General features: G+C 43.0%; 1 protein-coding gene across 5 annotated transcripts in view; it reads right to left on the minus strand.

Moving 5' to 3' along the window:
- LOC147016109 (ephrin-A4-like) overlaps nucleotides 1-20,040 on the minus strand; it is an 84,241-nt gene that overhangs the window by 10,699 nt on the left and 53,502 nt on the right. For 3 of the 5 annotated variants that reach the window (XM_085848802.1, XM_085848803.1, XM_085848800.1), the window contains exons 2-3: nucleotides 12,660-12,952; nucleotides 4,358-4,426 (exon numbers count right to left, since the gene is read on the minus strand). In XM_085848802.1, coding sequence (XP_085704928.1) covers nucleotides 4,358-4,426; nucleotides 12,660-12,952 — 362 coding nt within the window. The remainder of the gene's footprint in view (nucleotides 1-4,357; nucleotides 4,427-12,659; nucleotides 12,953-20,040) is intronic. The other 2 variants (XM_085848804.1, XM_085848801.1) reach the window with 1 other exon arrangement.

A 20,040-nucleotide genomic window follows, 5' to 3' on the forward strand; every position in this document is an offset into this window, starting at 1 on the left:
CTGTTTCATAATGCACTACTCTTCTACTATTTAAACAGACTGCTCTCATTTCGACCTCTCCTTCATTCCTTGCCTAAAAAATCCAACTGTTAGAGCGTTTCTTCTCTCCAGTCTCTGAATTCGCCTTTATTGCATCCATCAAGAAATTTGTTAAATCGCATCTCTGACCTAAAACTTTTTAAAACCCCAGTTTGCTATGAATGTTCGCTTTCCATCAACCATTCTTTTTTTTCAACTTCAGTGCCAACTCACCCCTCACTCTCACTCTCAAAGCAACCATCCCACTCTTCTCCCTCCAAGCCTCCCTCTCACCTCTCTCAAAAATTCCCCCCTCACCTTTCTCCCACCATTCATCCTTCTCAATGTTGCCCCCCCTCTCATCCACTAAGCTGCCTCTTTCCACTGCCTTCTCACTTCCATCTCTTCACTCCACCTCCTCAAATCCTCAACTGCCTTCTTCCCACTCTCTTGTCCCCCCTCTCCTCCAGCACCACAGAGCCTTTTCTCCTCCCAACTCCGCCCTCTCTCCTAGCTATTCTGCAATCCCCCACACTCTTTCAACAACTCTCCTTACCTCCCCCCCTCGTCCCTTGTCCTACCCTCCCCTTCCCCCCCCCCCCCCCCGCACCCAAAGCCTCCTCCCCTCCCTCTTCATTAACAGTGTGGACCTCAAATATCCGGGGCCTTCGCTCAAACCTTTCAGATCTTTCCATACAGGCTGCCACTGACAAACCAGACATAATCTGCCTAACAGAAACTTTCCTCTCCCAAGTATCTCTCCCCGGTTACTCCCTCCTCCGGTATGACAGACCTGAGCCTCGTCCTGGTGGAGGTGTTGATCTCTTCATCAAAGACTCAATTCCTCACTCTCCATGCACTGCTCTCACTCCCCCACACCCCCAGGAATACCTCTGGCTACGGCATCCGCTCCACTCCCACCTCATGTTTATATGTGTACTGTACCGTCCACCTGTACCGTGATGACTCCATCTACACCTCACTATCCGAAAACATGGACCATCTTCTATCTTCTCATCCAAACTCTCTCTTCCTCTTATGTGGTGACTTCAATTGTCATCATGCCAGTTGGCTCGGTGTGGGTACCTCTCTCACCTGTCATGGCACCTCAGCAAAAGCTTTCTGCGACTCATTGGGACTGACTCAATTGGTCAACTTCCTGACCCGGATCTCAACCAATGGTACTCCATCTCTTCTGGATCTGATTTTGACAAATTTCCCTGACAATATCTGCTGCTCTTCTTCTGCTCTAATCGGTTCTTCTGACCACGTCCTTGTCAAAGTGGACATCTCTCTGGCTGTTATCAGAGAACCACCTCACCGCCGTCGAGTCTGGCATTTCACTCAAGCCGACTGGCAGGGTCTCCAAGGAGCCATCAAACTTATAGACTGGTCTCCTATCACTACTTTCTCAAACATCAACTCATCCTGGGAATTCTTTCAAATAAACTTGCTCTCCCTCATGCACAGATTTATCCCCTCTCGTCTTCAGTTGTCCTACCCTTCCTCCCGCCCTTGGTTTACTGAAGCTTGTGGCGAGGCAGTTGTCCTAAAACAACTTGCCTTTGCCTCATGGAAAGCAAACCCAACTGAGGGCAATCTCAGTTCCTTCCACAAAGCTTGGAACAAGTGTGTATCTACCCTCAGGAGAGCCACAAAACAACATCTTTCTCATCTCAAGTCTAAACTCTCAAACCTCTCTCCCTCCTCAAAATCCTGGTGGCATTTAATCAAATCTGTTTCTGGTGTATGTTCCCCCTCCATCCCCTCCCTTACCTCAAATGGCCGCACCGCTGATACCACACGTGAAAAAGCTGAATGCCTAAACTCGGTGTTGGCAGCTAAATCTTGTGTCCTATACCCATCACTTTCTCTACCCATCTTACCCAGTCGCACCCAACTGTCCCTGGACTCTGTGTCCTTTTCTCCTGACAAGGTGGAGAACTTGCTTTCTAACCTCGACTCAGATTCTGCAACCGGTCTAGACGGCATCAGCCCACATGTCCTCAAAGCCTGCTGTTCTGCTCTTGCTCACCCTCTCTCTGTTCTATTCACCCTCTCATTTGCCCAAGGTCATCTGCCATCTGCTTGGAAATCAGCAATCATCACTGCCCTGCATAAAAAGGTGAAAAACAGATCCCTGCAACTGCAGACCAATCAGCCTTCTCCCAATCATCAGCAAGGTTATGGAATCCATCATCGCTTCAGACATGAAATCCTTCCTCTTCTCCAATGGCTTGATTTCCGATCAATTTGGTTTCAGACCAGGTCACTCTACCCTGAATATGCTGCTTCTGCTCTCCCAACAATGGGTGGAAGCCCTCAATGCCAGACAGGAAATCCGAGCCGTATCCCTGGACATATCACTTGCTTTTGACACAGTCTGGCACCCTGCCCTGCTCACCAAACTCTCTTCCTATGGTATCCAAGGCCATCTCCACTCATGGCTCGCAGACTTCCTCTCCTGTCACAGTCAATGTGTGGCCCCAAATGGAGTCCTTTCATCCCCTCTTCCTGTCCAGGCTGGAGTTCCTCAAGGTAGCGTCTGGGCCCTGTTCTTTTTCTGGTTTTCATCAATGATCTCTCCGACTCTCTGGAAAATCCTCTATATCTCTTTGCTGATGACTCCACCCTCTGCCGCACCATCTGTCATCCCTCAGACTGGCAAGCAGCAGCTTCTTCGCTCACTGCAGATCTGGATAAAATCACAAACTGGTGCAACACGTGGAACATGTCTTTCAATCCAGACAAATCTCACACTCTCACTATGTCTCTTTAAAAGGACCATTTAGAAAATCCCCCATCCACTTTCTCAACAATCCTCTGGAAGAAGTATTTTCTTTCAAGCTTCTGGGTCTCACTATCTGCCATGACCTTTCCTGGGAAAGTCACATTTCCAACCTCGCCTCCAAAGCCAGTTGCCGACTGGGAATCCTCCGTCGTGCAAAGTCCTTCCTCGGCCCTCTTGAGCTCCTGACCACTTACAAAGCTTTTGTCCATAGCCTGATGGAGTACTGCTCTCCCCTCTGGGCTGGTGCTCCTGCCTCCCACCTTTCTCGGCTTCACGCTGTCGAAACCAGGGCATTTAGGATCATCGGCATCTCCCGCAATGAAGCTGAGTCTTTGGGTCTCTCACTCAATCACCGCAGGTTGGTCGGTGGTCTTTCTGTCTTCTACCATCTCCTCTCCAGCCTTGCCCCCCCTGCTCTCTCTGCGATTTGTCCCCACCACATTTTCACAGGGTGCTCAATGACCGCCAACAACCCCCTTCTGGTAAAACTACCAAAATCACGAATCTCTGCTCATCTTCACTCTTTCATTCCTCTTTTTTCCCACCTTTGGAATAAACTCCCTCACTCTATTCTTTCCCATTCTTCCCTCCAGGCTTTCAAAACAGCTGTTCACCACCACCTCTTCTCATCCCCCATCCAAATCCTCGATCTTTTCTACCCCCGATAATCCACCCAAGCCCACTTCCTTCAATTCCCCTGCTTTCCTTCCTGAAAGTCCCTGCAATGTCCATCTTCTCTTCCCCATGTTCTCCGTCCCATCCCTCTCCCTTCCACAGATCTCCTCATGTCTCTGTTCCCCACTGTTTTGTCCCTCCCACTCCCGCCCCTCTTTTCTCATGCCCCCTTGCTGTGTGTTGTGTGTTAGCTCTCACACAAGCCTCGACAAGGTATACAAAAAAAAAAAAAAAAACGTTACGTGTCCAACCATGCATCCACAAAAGTGCATGCCTGCCTCCATGAAGATTACAAGAAAAATGATTGAGTTCTCTTTGATAAAGGATAATGCATTTTTCTCGACTAAGACTTCAAATTGAAGATTTCCAGTTAATGGTCAGAGGGTCCGCTCTGAGTCTGAGAAAGTCGGCAGTTCGAACCACGGCCGAGTCGTACCAAGGCTGCGCCATACCAAAACCTTTAATCATCGTTCATGGATGACCAGAACTGGCAGACAGGTCATCACATTTTAAATGTGAAACTGCACCTATTCAGGTTTCTTCTGCATCAAATTTCTCTCGGAATGTTTTCACAAGTTCAGATTTAATCCTCGTCGAAAAGTGTTTTTGAAAGGACAATTTCTCATTGTGATATTTGCTATGCTCGGTCTTGGAATTGAGTATGTTCTGAGAATAAAAAAAAACACGATATGAAAAAAGAAACAAAGAAAAGATAATATACCAATGCTGGAAAAAAACAATGAAAATAATCGCAATATGATACATGCCAACACACACAATGAAATAGGTGAGCTTACCAAGCATAAACATGTGCAGCATTCCACGACTGTACAACATAATAAGACTAACTGTGCTAAACCATGCTGCTCATACCTTGCTTACAACAGACGGAGAGCTTGAGTCGGAGGCATCGCTTGTCACTGCCAGGTTCCAGCACCGCTGCTGGAGACACAAATGCACACACCACATGGTGCCACGTTCCATTGCCACTAACAAGCTTCTCACAAAGTGCAAAAGGAGCCTCGCGTGCTGCATCTCCCATCAACTCTGCACCTAAGGTACCCATTGCCCGAAGAAACTCCATTCGAACCCAGGTACTAAAAAAAAAATATATAAAATTTCTCCCTTCCGAATGTGAAACGTAACTCTAGTGTTCATTGTGAGTTTTACAAAGCAGTAGTTAAAAGTAAAATTTGGAAAAACAACTCCTGCTCTGTTATTCTTTCCCCCCACAACATCCATTATGTATAACAAATATAAAGTTCCTATAATGGTCTTTATAAAGCTAAGATTTTAAATGGAGATTGTTTAAACAAGCTGTTGTAAAAAGAAAAATGAAGCTGTCGATGAAAATTTCCATCACTTGTAGTGCCGACCAGACCACTGATGTAAAATCAGACCGCAGCTAACATATTGGTAGAATAGAGTAAGGGGCATGAAAGTGTGGGGCTTCTCCCCCTGTGTAACCTCCTCAGTCCTGGTTAGTTGTTGAGCATCCTTGTTGTCTGCACCAGAGGGATCTCGGGCCGATGGTATCGCGGGTAATTGGAAATTCCACTCAAATGTATGATATACTATAAACAAAGATCAAGGAGTATATATATATATATATATATATATATATATATATATATATATATATATATATATATATATATATATATATATATATATGTACAAGATGATGGCCCCATCTTTCCTGCCAGGGGTTTCTTGCCTCACCTAACTTTGCTCATGTGAGCTGCACTCTGAAATTGAAAAAAAACACAACCCTCCAAGCATGTACTGCTATCATATTCAACAGTAATATTTAAAGTTGAAATATTAAACATACTAGGTTGATTGGAGAAAAAGAAAAACCATGACGCCTACAAACCCATGCAGTAGAACAAATGGACTGGTTTTCATTTCTCCCAAAAGCCTTTGTATTGCGTTTGTTGCTGGAACGTCCTATCAATTTTATCTTCTTCTCCGATGAGCAGAAGGTGATTAAAGAAGTTTATTTCATGAAGTTACTCATTCATTGTTTTCTCATTTTGACATTCCTTCATTTTCAACAACACATTCATTCTCCACATCTCAATACAGGATACAATTTACCTTTCAATACCGGCAAATGGACATTTTCTGAATATCCCCCAAAAGACACATCAACGAACATTTCATTTTATAGCCTCGTTTGAAGTAACACATGAACCTAAGGCCGAATTAACATCAAATTGACAACTCACGATTGACGGAAACAAAAAGCGGGACTTAAGACTATTTCCTGACATATTCAGTTAAATAAATATCAGTGACTGATCAATCAAACTGACTTGAATGTATTTGGACGTTCAGTGTCGGTTTAACAGGGTATGGGATGTGAAGTAAGGGGCTTACAGCATGAAAAATGCAGAGATAACAGGACAATTAACATAACAGATAATAATTGTACGCGATAGACCCAAACAGTAATCAAGAATTTCATGATGGTACTTCATGCAGTGCTTTGCTCTTTTGTGTTATCCGTCATGCTTCATTCTAAAGGGCAACTGTTGTAGAGTAGTAAAAATGGTACTGTTGAAAAGCCAATAATCGATTTACTTGGAGCAAAAATTTGCGTTCGTTTGATCATGAAGGTGCGGGTTTTAAAAGCCCGTCTTCCTGGGAATGAAGAAAAAGATGATGTTGGTATGGGACCTTCGGCCAGCTTATCCAACTTTAACATTCATTATTCGACGACAGCAGGAACCCTTTAGAAGGATATGGAAGGAGCACACAAAATTATACATAATAATAAAAAAATTTTGCCATTGAGTGATGGGACTAAAACGAGATAGGGCACGATATTTCAAAAAATTATAGACGTATTCGGACGAAACTTGGTGGATGAGTTGGTAACGTGACATGAACAGGCCGATTTGATTTTAGTTCAGGTCCGAATCCAGATCCGGCCTATCAGTGGGATACAAAACCTAAACTAATCAGCCTGGTGGAGGTAAGCACTCCACTGAGTGCCATTCAAGTTCACTGTGGTTTACTTTATTTTACATAGTTATTGAGATTCACAGATACATATGCAATATGTTCATGAAGTACAACATGCTGTCTTTTGATTAAATCCGTCAGTGAAGTGACGGGTCAGCACACCTCGTACAATCTAAAAGACAGGCACTGTATTCACAAAGCAGGTTTAAAGGGATATAGGCAAGACTGAGGGCAGCATTAACTTTGATTTAAATCATTCTGAACATTTCATTTATATATTATTCAAATAATATACAAAATGTAAAACTTAACTTAAAAACATATAATTTATATTCAAGAAAACAAAATTGTGTTTCACTCACTTTATTGAGCCGAAAAAAAAGCAATTCCAATCATAATAAAAGCATCTACGATTTAAGAGGCTTACAGGTGAAAACGCTCTGTTATGGGCTGGCAGGATAGCCTCGAGTTATGCACACTCGACTTTGAGATGTCGAGCCTGGGTTTGAATCTCGATACAGCTATAAACTGTCATGCTGGTGTTTTGTATGCAGGGTGAGACTTCCGTGTGTGTGTGTGTGTGTGTGTGTGTGTGTGTGTGTGTGTGTGTGTGTGTGTGTGTGTGTGTGTGTGTGTGTGTGTGTGTGTGTGTGTGTGTCCGTCCATGCGCGCGCTGTTCATCGAAAGGACATTAAGCTGGGTGTCCTGGTTGCTAACGTTAAAGATCTCATGCATGGTATCCTTCGCAGAGATTTATCAATGGCACCGAACAAATTACAAATCGCTGCTACATAGTCGTCAGTCAAACGACAAGCCCAGCCAGCCGGTACGTGAAAGTATTCAAGCAAACACTTTTCCCGGCCGACCCCACGAGAAAGTGGGTATAATTGGGGCCGTAAAGAAGTCGTAGTAGTGCGAGTAGATCTGCAGGTGAGCTTTGGAGGAGACGTTCCACTGCTTATCTCATCTACATTAACCTGTAAACCCTGCAGGTCTCGCATGGTATTTTCCACATTTCAAGCACCAGCTCCTTGGAACACTTAAGCCACTGCACACCAGTTTTTTGATTGACGGTCAGTGCCAGCCATACCACCATCTAGCACGTGACTGGAATATTATAAGTCAATTCATGAAGACACTGCCCTTCCAGCTAAAGTTCAAAAGAATAAATCTTGTTTTGACAATATACTGCTGAGAAATGCAAACAGTAAATACTAAACCCGGTGTTTGCTTGGGAAGCTTTTTATCATTAGGGGCTTTGGTGGAACTCATTTTAAACCGTGTACTTCACCGAGAACCCTGTGTGGTCGATAAATGACGTCTTTCGAGATGGCCAAATACTCAATGTTATTACGTTTGCGTTTAAATATTTGTTTGGCCTGTCGGCGCTTTCTAACGATGACAAAGCACTATTTTCAGTCCTTAATTATTGGTGTTGTAATGACAGCACTGAGAATGTTGAGAAAGGCAAAGGTGATTGAGTCAATAACAAAATGGAAAACAGACAATTATGCCAATTAAACGGTTAAAAAGGGAGCCAATCCTGTACTTATCGGAATTTCACAAAAATTTAATCCATGCCCAGGCAACAATCATAACGGTTAAAAATGATTAATAATTATTATTAGAGGTCCATACTCTTCACAGAGTTGAAGTCGATTAACGTTGAGGTTTCGAACCGATCCTGAGCGGGTTGACACTCCAACGTAGGACACTCGAATGATGGTGGCAGCAATTTGGGATTTGTTCAGGTTGTTGGTCATAACTCACTCCTCACCAAAGACACCATGGGATATTTAACGTCCACCTATGACCGGTGCTGACAAACGGAGCATCCGGCTTCACGTCCTTCCCTCAAGCGATTAATGGATCTCCCTGCAATGCGAAACACCCGGGTGACAGTTTATAGCAGAGTCGAGATATGAACCCAAGCGAGACAGCTCAAAGGTGATTGTGCATACCTGGAGGCTATCCTGCCAGCTCTGTCATAACAGTTAATTAGGTAGTGAAGCCCTATTAGGAAAGTAAAGGATCCTTGTTTGAGCACAATCATCCTTTCACAGGCACAGGAACTTATAAATAATTGTGAAAGCATGTTTAACAGTCACAGCAAAATCTTTTCCTCCCTCTTGTCTTAACCTTTCTCTTCCATTCTACCAATACCATCAAACCTTTCTTGTAGAATACATTAACTGGTTGGGTATGTGTTCACCCGCTCTGTTTTACGGGCATTTCTAATCTCACTCACCACATTTTTAATTGCTAACCTCTATTTTAGGTGACCAGCCTAACTCAGAGAATGATATTTTCTCTTTGCAAATATATTCATTTCGTTATCGATGAATAAATAAGACGTCAGGGTTGCCTGGACAACTGTGAGCATCTCGTTACGGAGAACTTTTTACACGCCACACGTACGTTATCCAGTTGCCGTCGAGATTTTCACTCTAGATCTTTATTTGAAGAAACGAAAACTCCATTAAAGCTGCACCTGCATCTTCAATGAATCTCACAGAATAAATGTTCGATGCAGACAGACAAGCTTGGTCATCGATTTGTTTTGCTAAACCATCGGGATGTTGTAAACAAATGGCTGTTTCGTTTTGATGCCATTTTTCAATCACTGCATTAAAACCATGCTTAAAAGTATCATAAATTAGCGATTATCTTTTTTATAATCTATACATGAAGAGATTTTTGTCGGATCTTTGTCAAACTTTCAGAGATCCGTCAGTAAGTGCTGGGAGTATTTTCAGCAAAAAGAAATCGATTTTGAAAATAAGTTTGATTTTTTTTTTTTTAATTGCTCGATCTTAGCCTTTTAGTGGGGCAGATAACAGCAATTTTTGAGAGGAATCGAGCAAATGGTACAACCATCAAATTTGGCACATTTGTTCTCCAGGGGATTCTAATCAAATCTGCCAGATTGGTCATTTGAAAATCCAAATTTTGAAAAATTTGAAGGAAAAAAAACAAACTTCGAAAAAGTCAAGATCACGAATCAATGTTGGATGCTGGCTGAGATTGGTGAATGTTTCAGAATCATCAAAGACGTTCCAAGTCTGCCATGCAGTTTTCTTCCCTTTACCGCGGAAGGCAGACACAACGTCACATCCAGTGAACGCATGGAAGTATGGGATCCCTCGAGCTTTCTCAGGCCCTATTGCAGAAACTACCTCATGGACTGGAATCCATCGCACCTTGGCTCCTTGGCCAAAGGCAATCCACATGTTCTCAAGACCTAGTTCCTGTAAGGATCGCAGTACAGATATTGCTATGACTAGTACGTCCGTGTCATTAGCCTAAATGATAATGGACTTGCTACCATCCGTCGTTGCATCCCTGGCGTGTACAAATATTCGAGTGTCAGCTTCTTCATGACAACATGGAGACACAGCATCCAGTGACTTCCTTGTGTTGCTAATGGCATCTTCTCCTTTTGTGACAATAACTGTGCTTGTCTGTGCTTCACACATCTTTTCCGCAAGAAAGTGAAACAACTCAGTCTTGTTGCTGTCATCTCGTAGAAAGCTTCTCCAGTTACTTGGGGTCTTACTGGTTCCTGTCACTCTTCTTCTGATTCCTTGCCCCCTTTTTGACCTTGCCTCGGACTTCAGACTTGACTTCTTGTACACATCAAACACTACGTCCACCCTCTCGTACCTGGCACCATAGGATTCCACCTTTGGGATGATGTCTTCTTTAGCATAGTCATCAAATATCTTTGAAGTGCGTGGAGGTAGGGCATTGATAAGTGCTGAGCCATCAATGATGACTGCCTCTCCCCTTGGTTCTCTGTCTGGGATGTTCACTTGCGCTTCAAGAATTTCAGCCAGCTGTGACTTCAAATTTTTTTAAATTTTTTTTATTTTCAAATTTTTCAAAATTTGAATTTTCAAATAGCCAATTGGGCAGATTTGATCAGAAAGCCTTGCAGAACAGAAACGCCAAATTTGATGCTTGTATCCTAATTTGCACGATTTTTCTACTATCTACTACACTATTTGTAGCGAGGCTATGTGAGAGGTAATATGAAATTATTCCTGATGCCATTCCTTCCAATGTTGAAGGGCAATACGAGAAGCTTGAACACTAAATATGTAGATAATCCCTTGGGCTGGCAGGATGGCCTAGAGGTACACATACCCCCCCCCCCTCTAAGCTGTCTAGCCTGGGTTAAAATTCTGACTCAGCTATAAACTGTCATCCCGGTGTATCACAGGCAGGGGGATTCATCATTGTGTGTGCCGTCTCTCGGATACATATTAAACTGGGAGTCTCGTCTGCCCTTATTAGTTGGTGGACATTAAAGGCCCCATGGCGTCCCCCAGGAAGAGTATGCAAGCTATCGCCGATACCATGAACAAATTCCAAATCCCTCCCCTAATGACTACTGCTGGGAAGGTAATTGGCAATACCCTCAGTTCACTTTGGGACTACAATGATCTCACTTTTAAATGTTTTCATGTCAGAAAGATTTACCAGGGAAAATACTTGTGAACGAAAAATATGGTGAATTTGCATGCGCGTTGAATTGTGCTTTTGCTTTGACCTTTGGAAGATCCTCAGCTCAACCGCTCTTTCCTTTAAATATATAAACTGAGCCGATATCACACTACTGTGCGGTTCCATTCTCATCTGATAGTTCTTCTCCTATTGTATTATTCCAAATGAAGGCACGATGCTGAAATACAAGAACAGTGCGAATCGTTCACTGCTAAATTGCATATATTGCACCGAGTCGAATAAAAGTTGCTCCCAGGAGATATTACACAAATCCCACAGCTAAGGTGGCAGAAATTCATTACCAGGGTAGCTTCGAATAACATTTTTTAATATGTGCCAAAGTGATGAAACAAGACACCACCATCTCAACAAATGGCGTTTGCTCTCACCAACGATGGCATCACAAATGGCATGCGGGAAGCTGAGAGTGGGGATGTCTCTGACAATTATCAATCACAGAGAGCAGGTGATCCACTAAAACATTCCTTGTCTTGTTGCTGCCCTTCTGGACCGCTTTACTACCTGTGCCATTGCATGTTGGATTGCAGAAAGATGTCGGTTTCTTCAAGAAGTTATTTTGTCAAAACATCATGAGGAATTTGTGCACCTACACTCATGCATTTTGAGCCAAATGATCCTTAAATATAAGTATCTAACATGTGCTCCATTCAAAGGTATCTCGTGAGATGTATCTTTTTGGGGGGGGGCGGGGGGGGGGGGGTTGTAAGAGCAAAACATACATGGTAATTAAAAGGTAAAGAGACAAATCAATAAACAAGAAAGACGTCATGTAGAGCACGATATTTGCGAAATCCAGAAAACAAATTTGACCATAAAAATAATTGGTGGTTCAATTCAGTGATGTGATGTGCAAGTCCTCTTCACATTTCAACACAATCAGATGAAAATATATGATTTTAGAAATTCGGCCTATGTTGACCTTTTATCCGATGTTGATCTTTTGACCTCAAAATCAATAGGCTTCTTGCTTGTGACCAACTTTATCATTTCATGAAGTTTCGTGAAGATCGGTTTAAACATGTTACCTGTAGGCGATTGACATACAAGCAGACAAACAGAATAGCGCATGCAACCAACCAATATGCTTGAAAAATCTTTGCTTTTCATTCCAAAAATTCCAAATAAATATCAGGGAGTTGCTCAGTGTATAAGAGCAGTGGCCTGTGGGGAAGATCCGAGTGAGAGATGAGCAGAACTAATAAGCCTCGTGAGCATGATTCATGTCCCGACAGTGATGATTGCCACTCCCTTACCTGTCGGCTTGGAATGTGACAGCCCTCTGTCCGCAAGCAAACTACAACTCAAAGTACTCGGCACACCCAAAAGAGAACATCTACATCCCTGACTGTTTGGCAGAAGCTGTGATGCGCCGGCCAAACATTTATTTGTTTTCAGCTCGGCCCATTTGTACCTTCATTATACCAATTTAAAGCGGCATTGTGGGTGCTCGGCCGGTGCCATATTCATCAGTTGTAACAGTGACACGGTAACGCCTGTAGACAATTGCTTTTGGGCTATTCTGGTTTGAAATGACCACAGTGCCGCACTGGTCTATCAACCCGAGGAATGATAATAACAGCGCATAGCACAGCTCCATTGGAGAGCATACAAGACGCCAAGCCCATGCCTTTTCCTTCACCATCACATGACCACTCCCATACCACCCCATGTCACTTACAGATGTAGTAATAGTCTTTTCCAGGATAGAACTCCACTCCCAGTGAAAAGGGTGTGAAACGTTGGATCTTCTCCACATGGCGGAAGGGTCTTTTGTAAGCCTGTGGCCTGTCACAGTTGAATCGGAGGAACCCAGGTTTTGTCGTGTTACAGGTGTTATATTCGCTTCTCCGAACCTGGTGGATAAGCAGGTTGGATGGCTCATCCAGCGGAGTCAACTTGTCGGAGTGTGGGCAAAAAAATTCCACATAGTCACCGATGTTGACATGGAGAGCGTAATCCATGCCATTCAATCTGCACGAAATGAGCACACAACTCCATCAGCATGTACATTAAGATGAACAAATTGCACATCATCATCATCGCTTCCAAAGTCAACATTAGGACACCTGGCCTCAAGGCCATTGACAATAGTATTGTAAATGTGGTGGTGGTGTCATATGCAGCCTGTGGCTGCTGGTTGCATTATTATCTGGAAAAGTGCCTGTGCTGCTGATACAGTGCCCCTGTTACCAGTAAGATGGCACTCATTTTGCCAACTTCAGAAGGATGAAAGGCTGAGTCAACCCACCTTGTGTTTGTTTATGGCACGACAGGGGCTCTAACTCAAGAACCTGAGATCTTAAGTCAGCCACCTTAACCATTAAGCCAACGACAGGCATCTATCAGTGGGATACAACAGTAAACTGTTAAGCCTGGCAGATATATGTACTCTACTGAGTGCCATTCCAGTCACCTCCACCACCGAAGGTGGCCGAAGGTTGTTTTCACCTCTGTTTGTCTGTTTATATTTCGCCAAGTACTGTATGTTAGTCTGTAGCATCTGATTGTCTGCTTGTTTGTCTGTTTGTTGCACGGTTTGTGTCTGCAGTTTTGAAGCAATCATTCTGAAATTTTTTGTGTATGTCTGTGACCAGCCAAGGACAGCAACGTGCATCTTTGGTCAGGATCCGGATGCAGATCTGGATCCTTTAACATCGTTGGAAAATAGGTTGAATTAAAGATGTGGATCTGGATCATTGAGTTTTTCTTAATGATCCTTTAACATTGGAAGATAGTATGAATTATAGATGCAGATCTGGATTCTGGAATTTGTTTTTAATGATCTTTTAACATTGGAAGATCGGGTGAATTATACATGCAGATCTGGATCATATGCCTGGTGTGGGCTTAATGGTTTGGGTGGTGGGCTTTGGATCCTAGGGTCCTGAGTTCAAATCCTGCTCAGCTGTTGAATTAATACCAGGTGGGGTTAACTCGGCCTGTCATCCTTCTGAGGTCGACAAAATGAGTGCCAACATGCTGGTATACTGTGTCTGAGTGACGACCCGTCCAAGGTTGTGCCCAATAGCCAAGGAGACTGCTTCGGCAGCACCAACGCTCTGCACTGAGTATGGTCCCAATGAATGGATGGATCTGGATCATGGAATTTTTTTTAATGATCCTTTAACATCGGAAGATCGGGTGAATTAAAATCGAATATACAGTACGTTCTACCCAGCATATGAAATTCTTATTTGGTTATTTATTTAATTTTCAGATTATTAATTGCATTGAATAATCATTTAACTAAATCATGAAATAGTCAGTTGCTAAATTATTTATTTATTTGTTCTGTTCCGCCAAGTGTCGTTCTATGAGTGATTTCTCAATTGTCTGTTTGTGAGTAGGATATCTTAAAAGATTGTGGATGGGCCAAAGCCGATGTATTTTATCGACTGCTTCTATTCTACCCGAGCCCTTTTCCACCAAACTTTCTTCATAGTAATTCCCATTTCCTATTACCCAAATGATTTATTCAACAGAGGAATTTCCATAAGGTGCCAGAATGATTTCATGCGATGGTTTAAATTTGTATTCGTTAAATAATATTGCAATTGTTACCAAAAAGCATATGCACTAAGTTCATCGTCAAGGGATTAACGAGATGTTTTGGTTGGCTCTCCAAACAATAATTTGTCAATAATATATTTTGAATACCACTAAGTGCAAAACACCAAGACTGACGAGCTGTGGAATTTTCATCTTGGTGCATCCGATTCCCAACTGGATGTGCAAACCAGCAAATAGGCTGAAGTCGCAGATGTCGCACTTTAAAGAGGACTATGACATTAACTGAAATAGCTTGGACTATTGAAATGAGAAAAGGGGGAGGAAAGGAAGGACAAGTGTCAGTAGGAGGTATGGGAGTATGGGAGGGGGGGAGAGAAACTAGGATTCAAGATGTCATAAAATCCTCGTAACAGTAAAAATCTTACACTGCTTGAAAACAGATCAAACACCGATGCTGATTAACTTTTCTGCTCTTTGAACTGCTTCAAAGTTTGTTATCCAGTAACTGAGCTGACACGGCCCTCTATGAAGAAAAACTTAGTGAAAACTTTGGCACGTCAAGTTAAAATTGCAGGATTTTTTTATTTTAAGGCATGCCGTGTGTGCGGATAGATCCGTGATGGTGTGGGTTGGCATCACGACGACAGGAAGAGAACACAAGCCACATTTAATCTGTAAATTAAACCAGATGAGATCTCACCCAGCGTTACTGGATTTTGGAAACATGAAGATTAATACAATATAATACCAGCTCGGCTAATAATCTCAAACAAACTTGGCACCCATGGAGCGCTCATGGGACTTCTTTGAAGAATGACAGCGGCATCAAGGAAACGGCAGCAGTTTGTTGTAGGACAGTGATATTCGGGAAATATTTCAGCGATCCCGTTGAAATGCGCAGCATCGGAAGGCATCTATATATTACATACATTAGAGGCTATCGATGTAAAATGAGAAAAAAAATCTGTATGAAAGAAAAGGGGAAGACAGGAAGGAAAAATATGTGGAGGTTGAGCATGGGTAAGGAGAATTATGATGAAGGGAGGAAATTGTAAAGAAGAATGGTATTTAAGGCAATTGGGGGTTGTGTTTAGCCACTTTTAGTTTTTGTATACAAAGTCAAGGCTCGTGGAAGAGATAGAACATAGAAGGGATGTGTCAACACGACGTGTGTGGGGATAAATAGATGCAACAGTACAAAAGGAGCGGCAGAAAGACAGGCTGGAAACCAACAGTAGGGTAGAGACAAAATAAAGGGAGACTTGGACAAACACAGTATGCAGAGTAGGGGGCATGCAGTGGGTGGACAAGGTGAGTACAGAAGCAAACTCATCTCGGGATGGAAAAACTGGAAATTTGGACGGGGTTGGGGGGGGGGGGGTTAACGAGAGTAGAAAATATCATGATTTTTGGATTGGGGGGAGGGGTGATCTGAGATGGTGGTGAACAGCTGTCTTAAAGATCTGGAGGGAATAATGAGATTGAAGGGATTGTGGAAATTGCTTCCACAGTTGGCGGGGGGGAGGGGGGAATAAACGAATGAGTGAAAGTGAGCAGTGATCCTGGATTTAGGGAGCTTCACCAGAAGGGGATGACTGATGTGTACCATGTGTACCATGCAGAAACCTCTAGGGGAGGGGGAGAGAAACGCAGAGGGTGCAAGACCAGAGAGGAGGCAGTAGAAGACAGAGAGACCACCGACCTGTCTGTGATGTGAAAGTGATAGGCCCGTAAACTCGGATTCGTCGCACGAGAGACCGATGATCTTGAAAGGCCTTGGTTTCCATCGCATCAAGCTGAGCAGGCAAGATTTCACCATTCTCTGTACCTATTATATATTTGGTCCTTCAAAAATCTTGTTTGCAAATTAGAAGATGCTAAACTAGATAAATGAAAAATATTTTTTTGAGAGAAAGCTAATGGAAGAATCTTAAGACACTACAAACGATATCAGAACTTGTTGTGTATGAATGCTATATGATATATGAATAGATGTATGAATAACAAGGAGATTAGGGATTGGTCTCAGCCATTCACATCACAGCAAGTTTCGTGATGCTAGAATCACAGGTTCAAATTCCATATTTTGTTTTGATTCGTCAGTTGTCCAAAACTGACCTTTTAATTAATGTTGCAGTATGGTATTGTCTCTTAATATCCCCTCCAAACTCCAAGCCTTCAACCCCCTCCCCCTCCCAAAAACAACTCCTCAACCATCCCCCTCCCCACCAAAAGTCGTCAACATCTCCCCCCAAAGTCTCAACATCCCAAACTCCACCAAAAGTCCTTACCCACCCCCAAATCTCAACCTCCCCCTCCCAAATGTGTCCCATCTCTTCTCTACGCCTACCCCCAAAGTCTCAACCTCCCCCACCCCAAAAAAGTCTCAACCTCCCCCCACCCACCACCAAAAGTCCTCAACCCCCTAAAGTCTCAACCTCCCCCTCCCAAATCTGTCACATCTGTGCTCTCAACCCACCCGCCCCCCTCCGAACCCCAACTCTGAGTCTTTCCCTCCTCCCGCTCATAAAATCAAACGGGCATTCATACATTGATTATGACACATTTAATATCGTGCCAACACAATCGTGTACAGTACATAAAAATACACCTCCTCACAAAATAATTATCACAAACTATGAATTCACAGTTCAGAATCTTGCTAGTCGTGAAGCATGGCTATTGAGGAAAGAAACACATTCAGGAAATTGAATTTTCAACATGTAATGATACAATTATCTTCACTTGAACGAACAATCCTGGAGATTCGAATGAAAATCACGTCTTCCATAGAATCTGCGTACCCGTCTCCACACGGCCAATGCCAATACCCTCTACAAATTAGCCACATATGTGATCCAAGTCAGTTTATGAATGGATTGACGTAAGTTAACATCAAAGGAGTTGTCTCGTCTCTCGTGACATCAGGATGGTTCATGGGGGGGGGGGAAGACTCAGACAGCCATTGATTCAAGTGCATATAATGCTCATCACAATACAATGTTATGTAAAGGGCACTGGCAAGGTTCCGTCAAATGATACAGTTCATGCATACACTTTGTTTAGGTTGCTCAAGGTTGCCTGATAACGATGCTCAGAACCCCTCGTGAGGATCGTTATCTTGTCGCTCTCGCAAGAACGAACCGCTTTTCAACAGCACAGTCTCTCCACAATGACTTGTAATGACCAATCAACAATTTAATTTCGACCCAGACATTTCGGAGCAGGGGTCATGCCAGCACTAGTTAAGAGAAGACCAGTGCCCCACATTCCACGACCATAGTGCCTTTGGGAGTAGTGCATGCAAAGGACACCACAACATTAGAACTGGAGCCCGGTGAACCCTTGATGCCATTTTGTCTTCACTGATGCGTCTGAGATTCTGCCTAAAATTCAAGGATGGCCATGCCAGAGTCTGGAGATGAGGATGAGGAGCAACATGCTAATTTCGTCATGAAGCGGTGTGATCTGTTTGGTGAGAGCAGCCCGATTGTCTAAGATAACATTCAAGTAGACCGAGCTAATGTTATCATCATTCTGAGGGTCGCTATGACTGGTGTCAGATAACAAGGATAAGATAATTAGCCCGTCCCCCGCGCAGTGGAAGATGGGGTTTTGCAATCGTGTGTGTGTGTCGTTGTGTTTGTGTGTGTCATTGTGTGTGTGTGTGTCGTTGTGTGTGTGTGTGTGTGTGTCGTTGTGTGTGTCTGCTCCATAACTTTTTTTTTTACCATTTGAGCCTTTGTCATCAAATTTTCAACAAAGCTTTATTTTGAGAATGTGGAGAAGAGAGTATAATAATTTTGTTGAAATAATTTTGATTACTATCATTATTATTACGCTGATCTCACCTGGACTTTAGTCCAGTGAGCTTATGCAAATGAACAGTCTGTAGGTCAGCCAGTGAGTGAGTGAGTGAGTGAGTAAACACTTCAGTCATTATCGCTTGAACCAAACATACTATTTTGATGAAATTTGGCCACAAGCTTCATATCCGATGCCTAACAAAGGTGGGGATCTTCCGGGTTTTTTTTTTCTTCAAGGGGTCTACCCCCCCCCCCCTCAAAATAGGTATCTACTCTGTTTTCCAAAACTACACACATGCATGCTTTCGATTAAATTTCACCACAACCTTCATCACCCGCAATGTACCAAAGTTTATCAACCGCATCACAATCTGCACTCATTTAGGGGATCTACTGGGGGGGGGGAGGGGGTTTGACCCCCCCCAAACAGGTAAGCTCACCGCATAAGCTCACCAAACTAAAGTCCAACCTTCATCACCTGTTATGCACCAAAGTTTATTCATGGCATAAAAAAATCAGGGTCTAGGGGGATCGGTGGGGAGTTTGAGCCCCCAAAATATCTATTTGCTCTGCATCTGTATTGGAATGGTTTGAGTGATTGTTGCTTTTGATCCAGGTGAGCTTCAGGATGTGCAGTCCTATTTTTATTGTTATTCTTCAACACTTTTGGAGATTTATTTTGTTTAGGTTGCCTTGGGGCGGTGGGGGGGGGGGGTTTAAAAAACATTATTTATTATTTTTTTCACATTGGTTTTTCTCAGCAAACACTTTTCCACTTGACAAAAAATTTCCAGGGGAGGAGCAACCCCCCCCCCATAGAGAATGTTTCAATGATAATTGTGATGTCATAGGTCATGTGGTATGGCAGCCATCTTGGATGAAATGTAAAAAATAAAACATTATATCTCTGAAACCCTTCATCGGAAACATTAGAAAACTTGGCACGTCTCATTCAACTTCCAATGAAGAAAAAAGGATTGTTTCGTGTTTTTTTGTGTGAGTTTTGTGCAAGATTCTCTACAAACCACAGAGCATGGTTAATAAAAAAAAGGCATTATTAAAAATATAACCAATTCTGGTGCTCTGCCTGAAAGCAAATTCAGTGCTGCCAAAGCAGCCTCACAGGAAGGATTACACTGGGTGGTTCGCCATTGCCTTCCCAGCAGTAGTTAGGGCAGAGTACCTGACTGACTGATGTACCATACAATGCGATATACAGCATTGTTGCCACCAAAGCATTTTCTTGGCTAAGGGTCATATTGGGCAGTTAATTTGTAAACATTCTCTCAGCAGTAGTTGAGACAGGAATTTGTAATTTGTTCAGGGTGCCGGCGATAGCTCGCCAACTCTTTGCGAAGGACTACATGAGGTCTTTATCATCCATGAACTAGTGCCAGAAGATGGGACGTCCACTGTGTTCAATATAGATGGAGAACCCATCCTGTGGTCTGGAATGATCCAAAAATGATCTTTGAATGCACTTACAATGTGACTATGTGTTGCAGGAGAGATTTTGGTGCACAACAACCACAACAGGATCACGATTGACTTGCATCATGAGGTTGGTCAATTCGTTCTGTATTTACAGAGGGATTGAATATGATTCGAGGGTGTTCAATATGTTCTCCGAACGAGATACTCACAATAATCCAAAAAACGTTATTTTTATATGCCACTAGCAGGACCTGTGGAATATCCATGTAATGTAAAATGTGACTTCAAATCTTCAACTCCCCCACCCCT

The sequence above is a fragment of the Eptatretus burgeri genome, chromosome 12, assembly GCF_056783735.1.
Source record: "Eptatretus burgeri isolate ZD-2024b chromosome 12, Ebu_testis_v1, whole genome shotgun sequence".
In the NCBI taxonomy this organism is placed as follows: domain Eukaryota; kingdom Metazoa; phylum Chordata; class Myxini; order Myxiniformes; family Myxinidae; genus Eptatretus; species Eptatretus burgeri.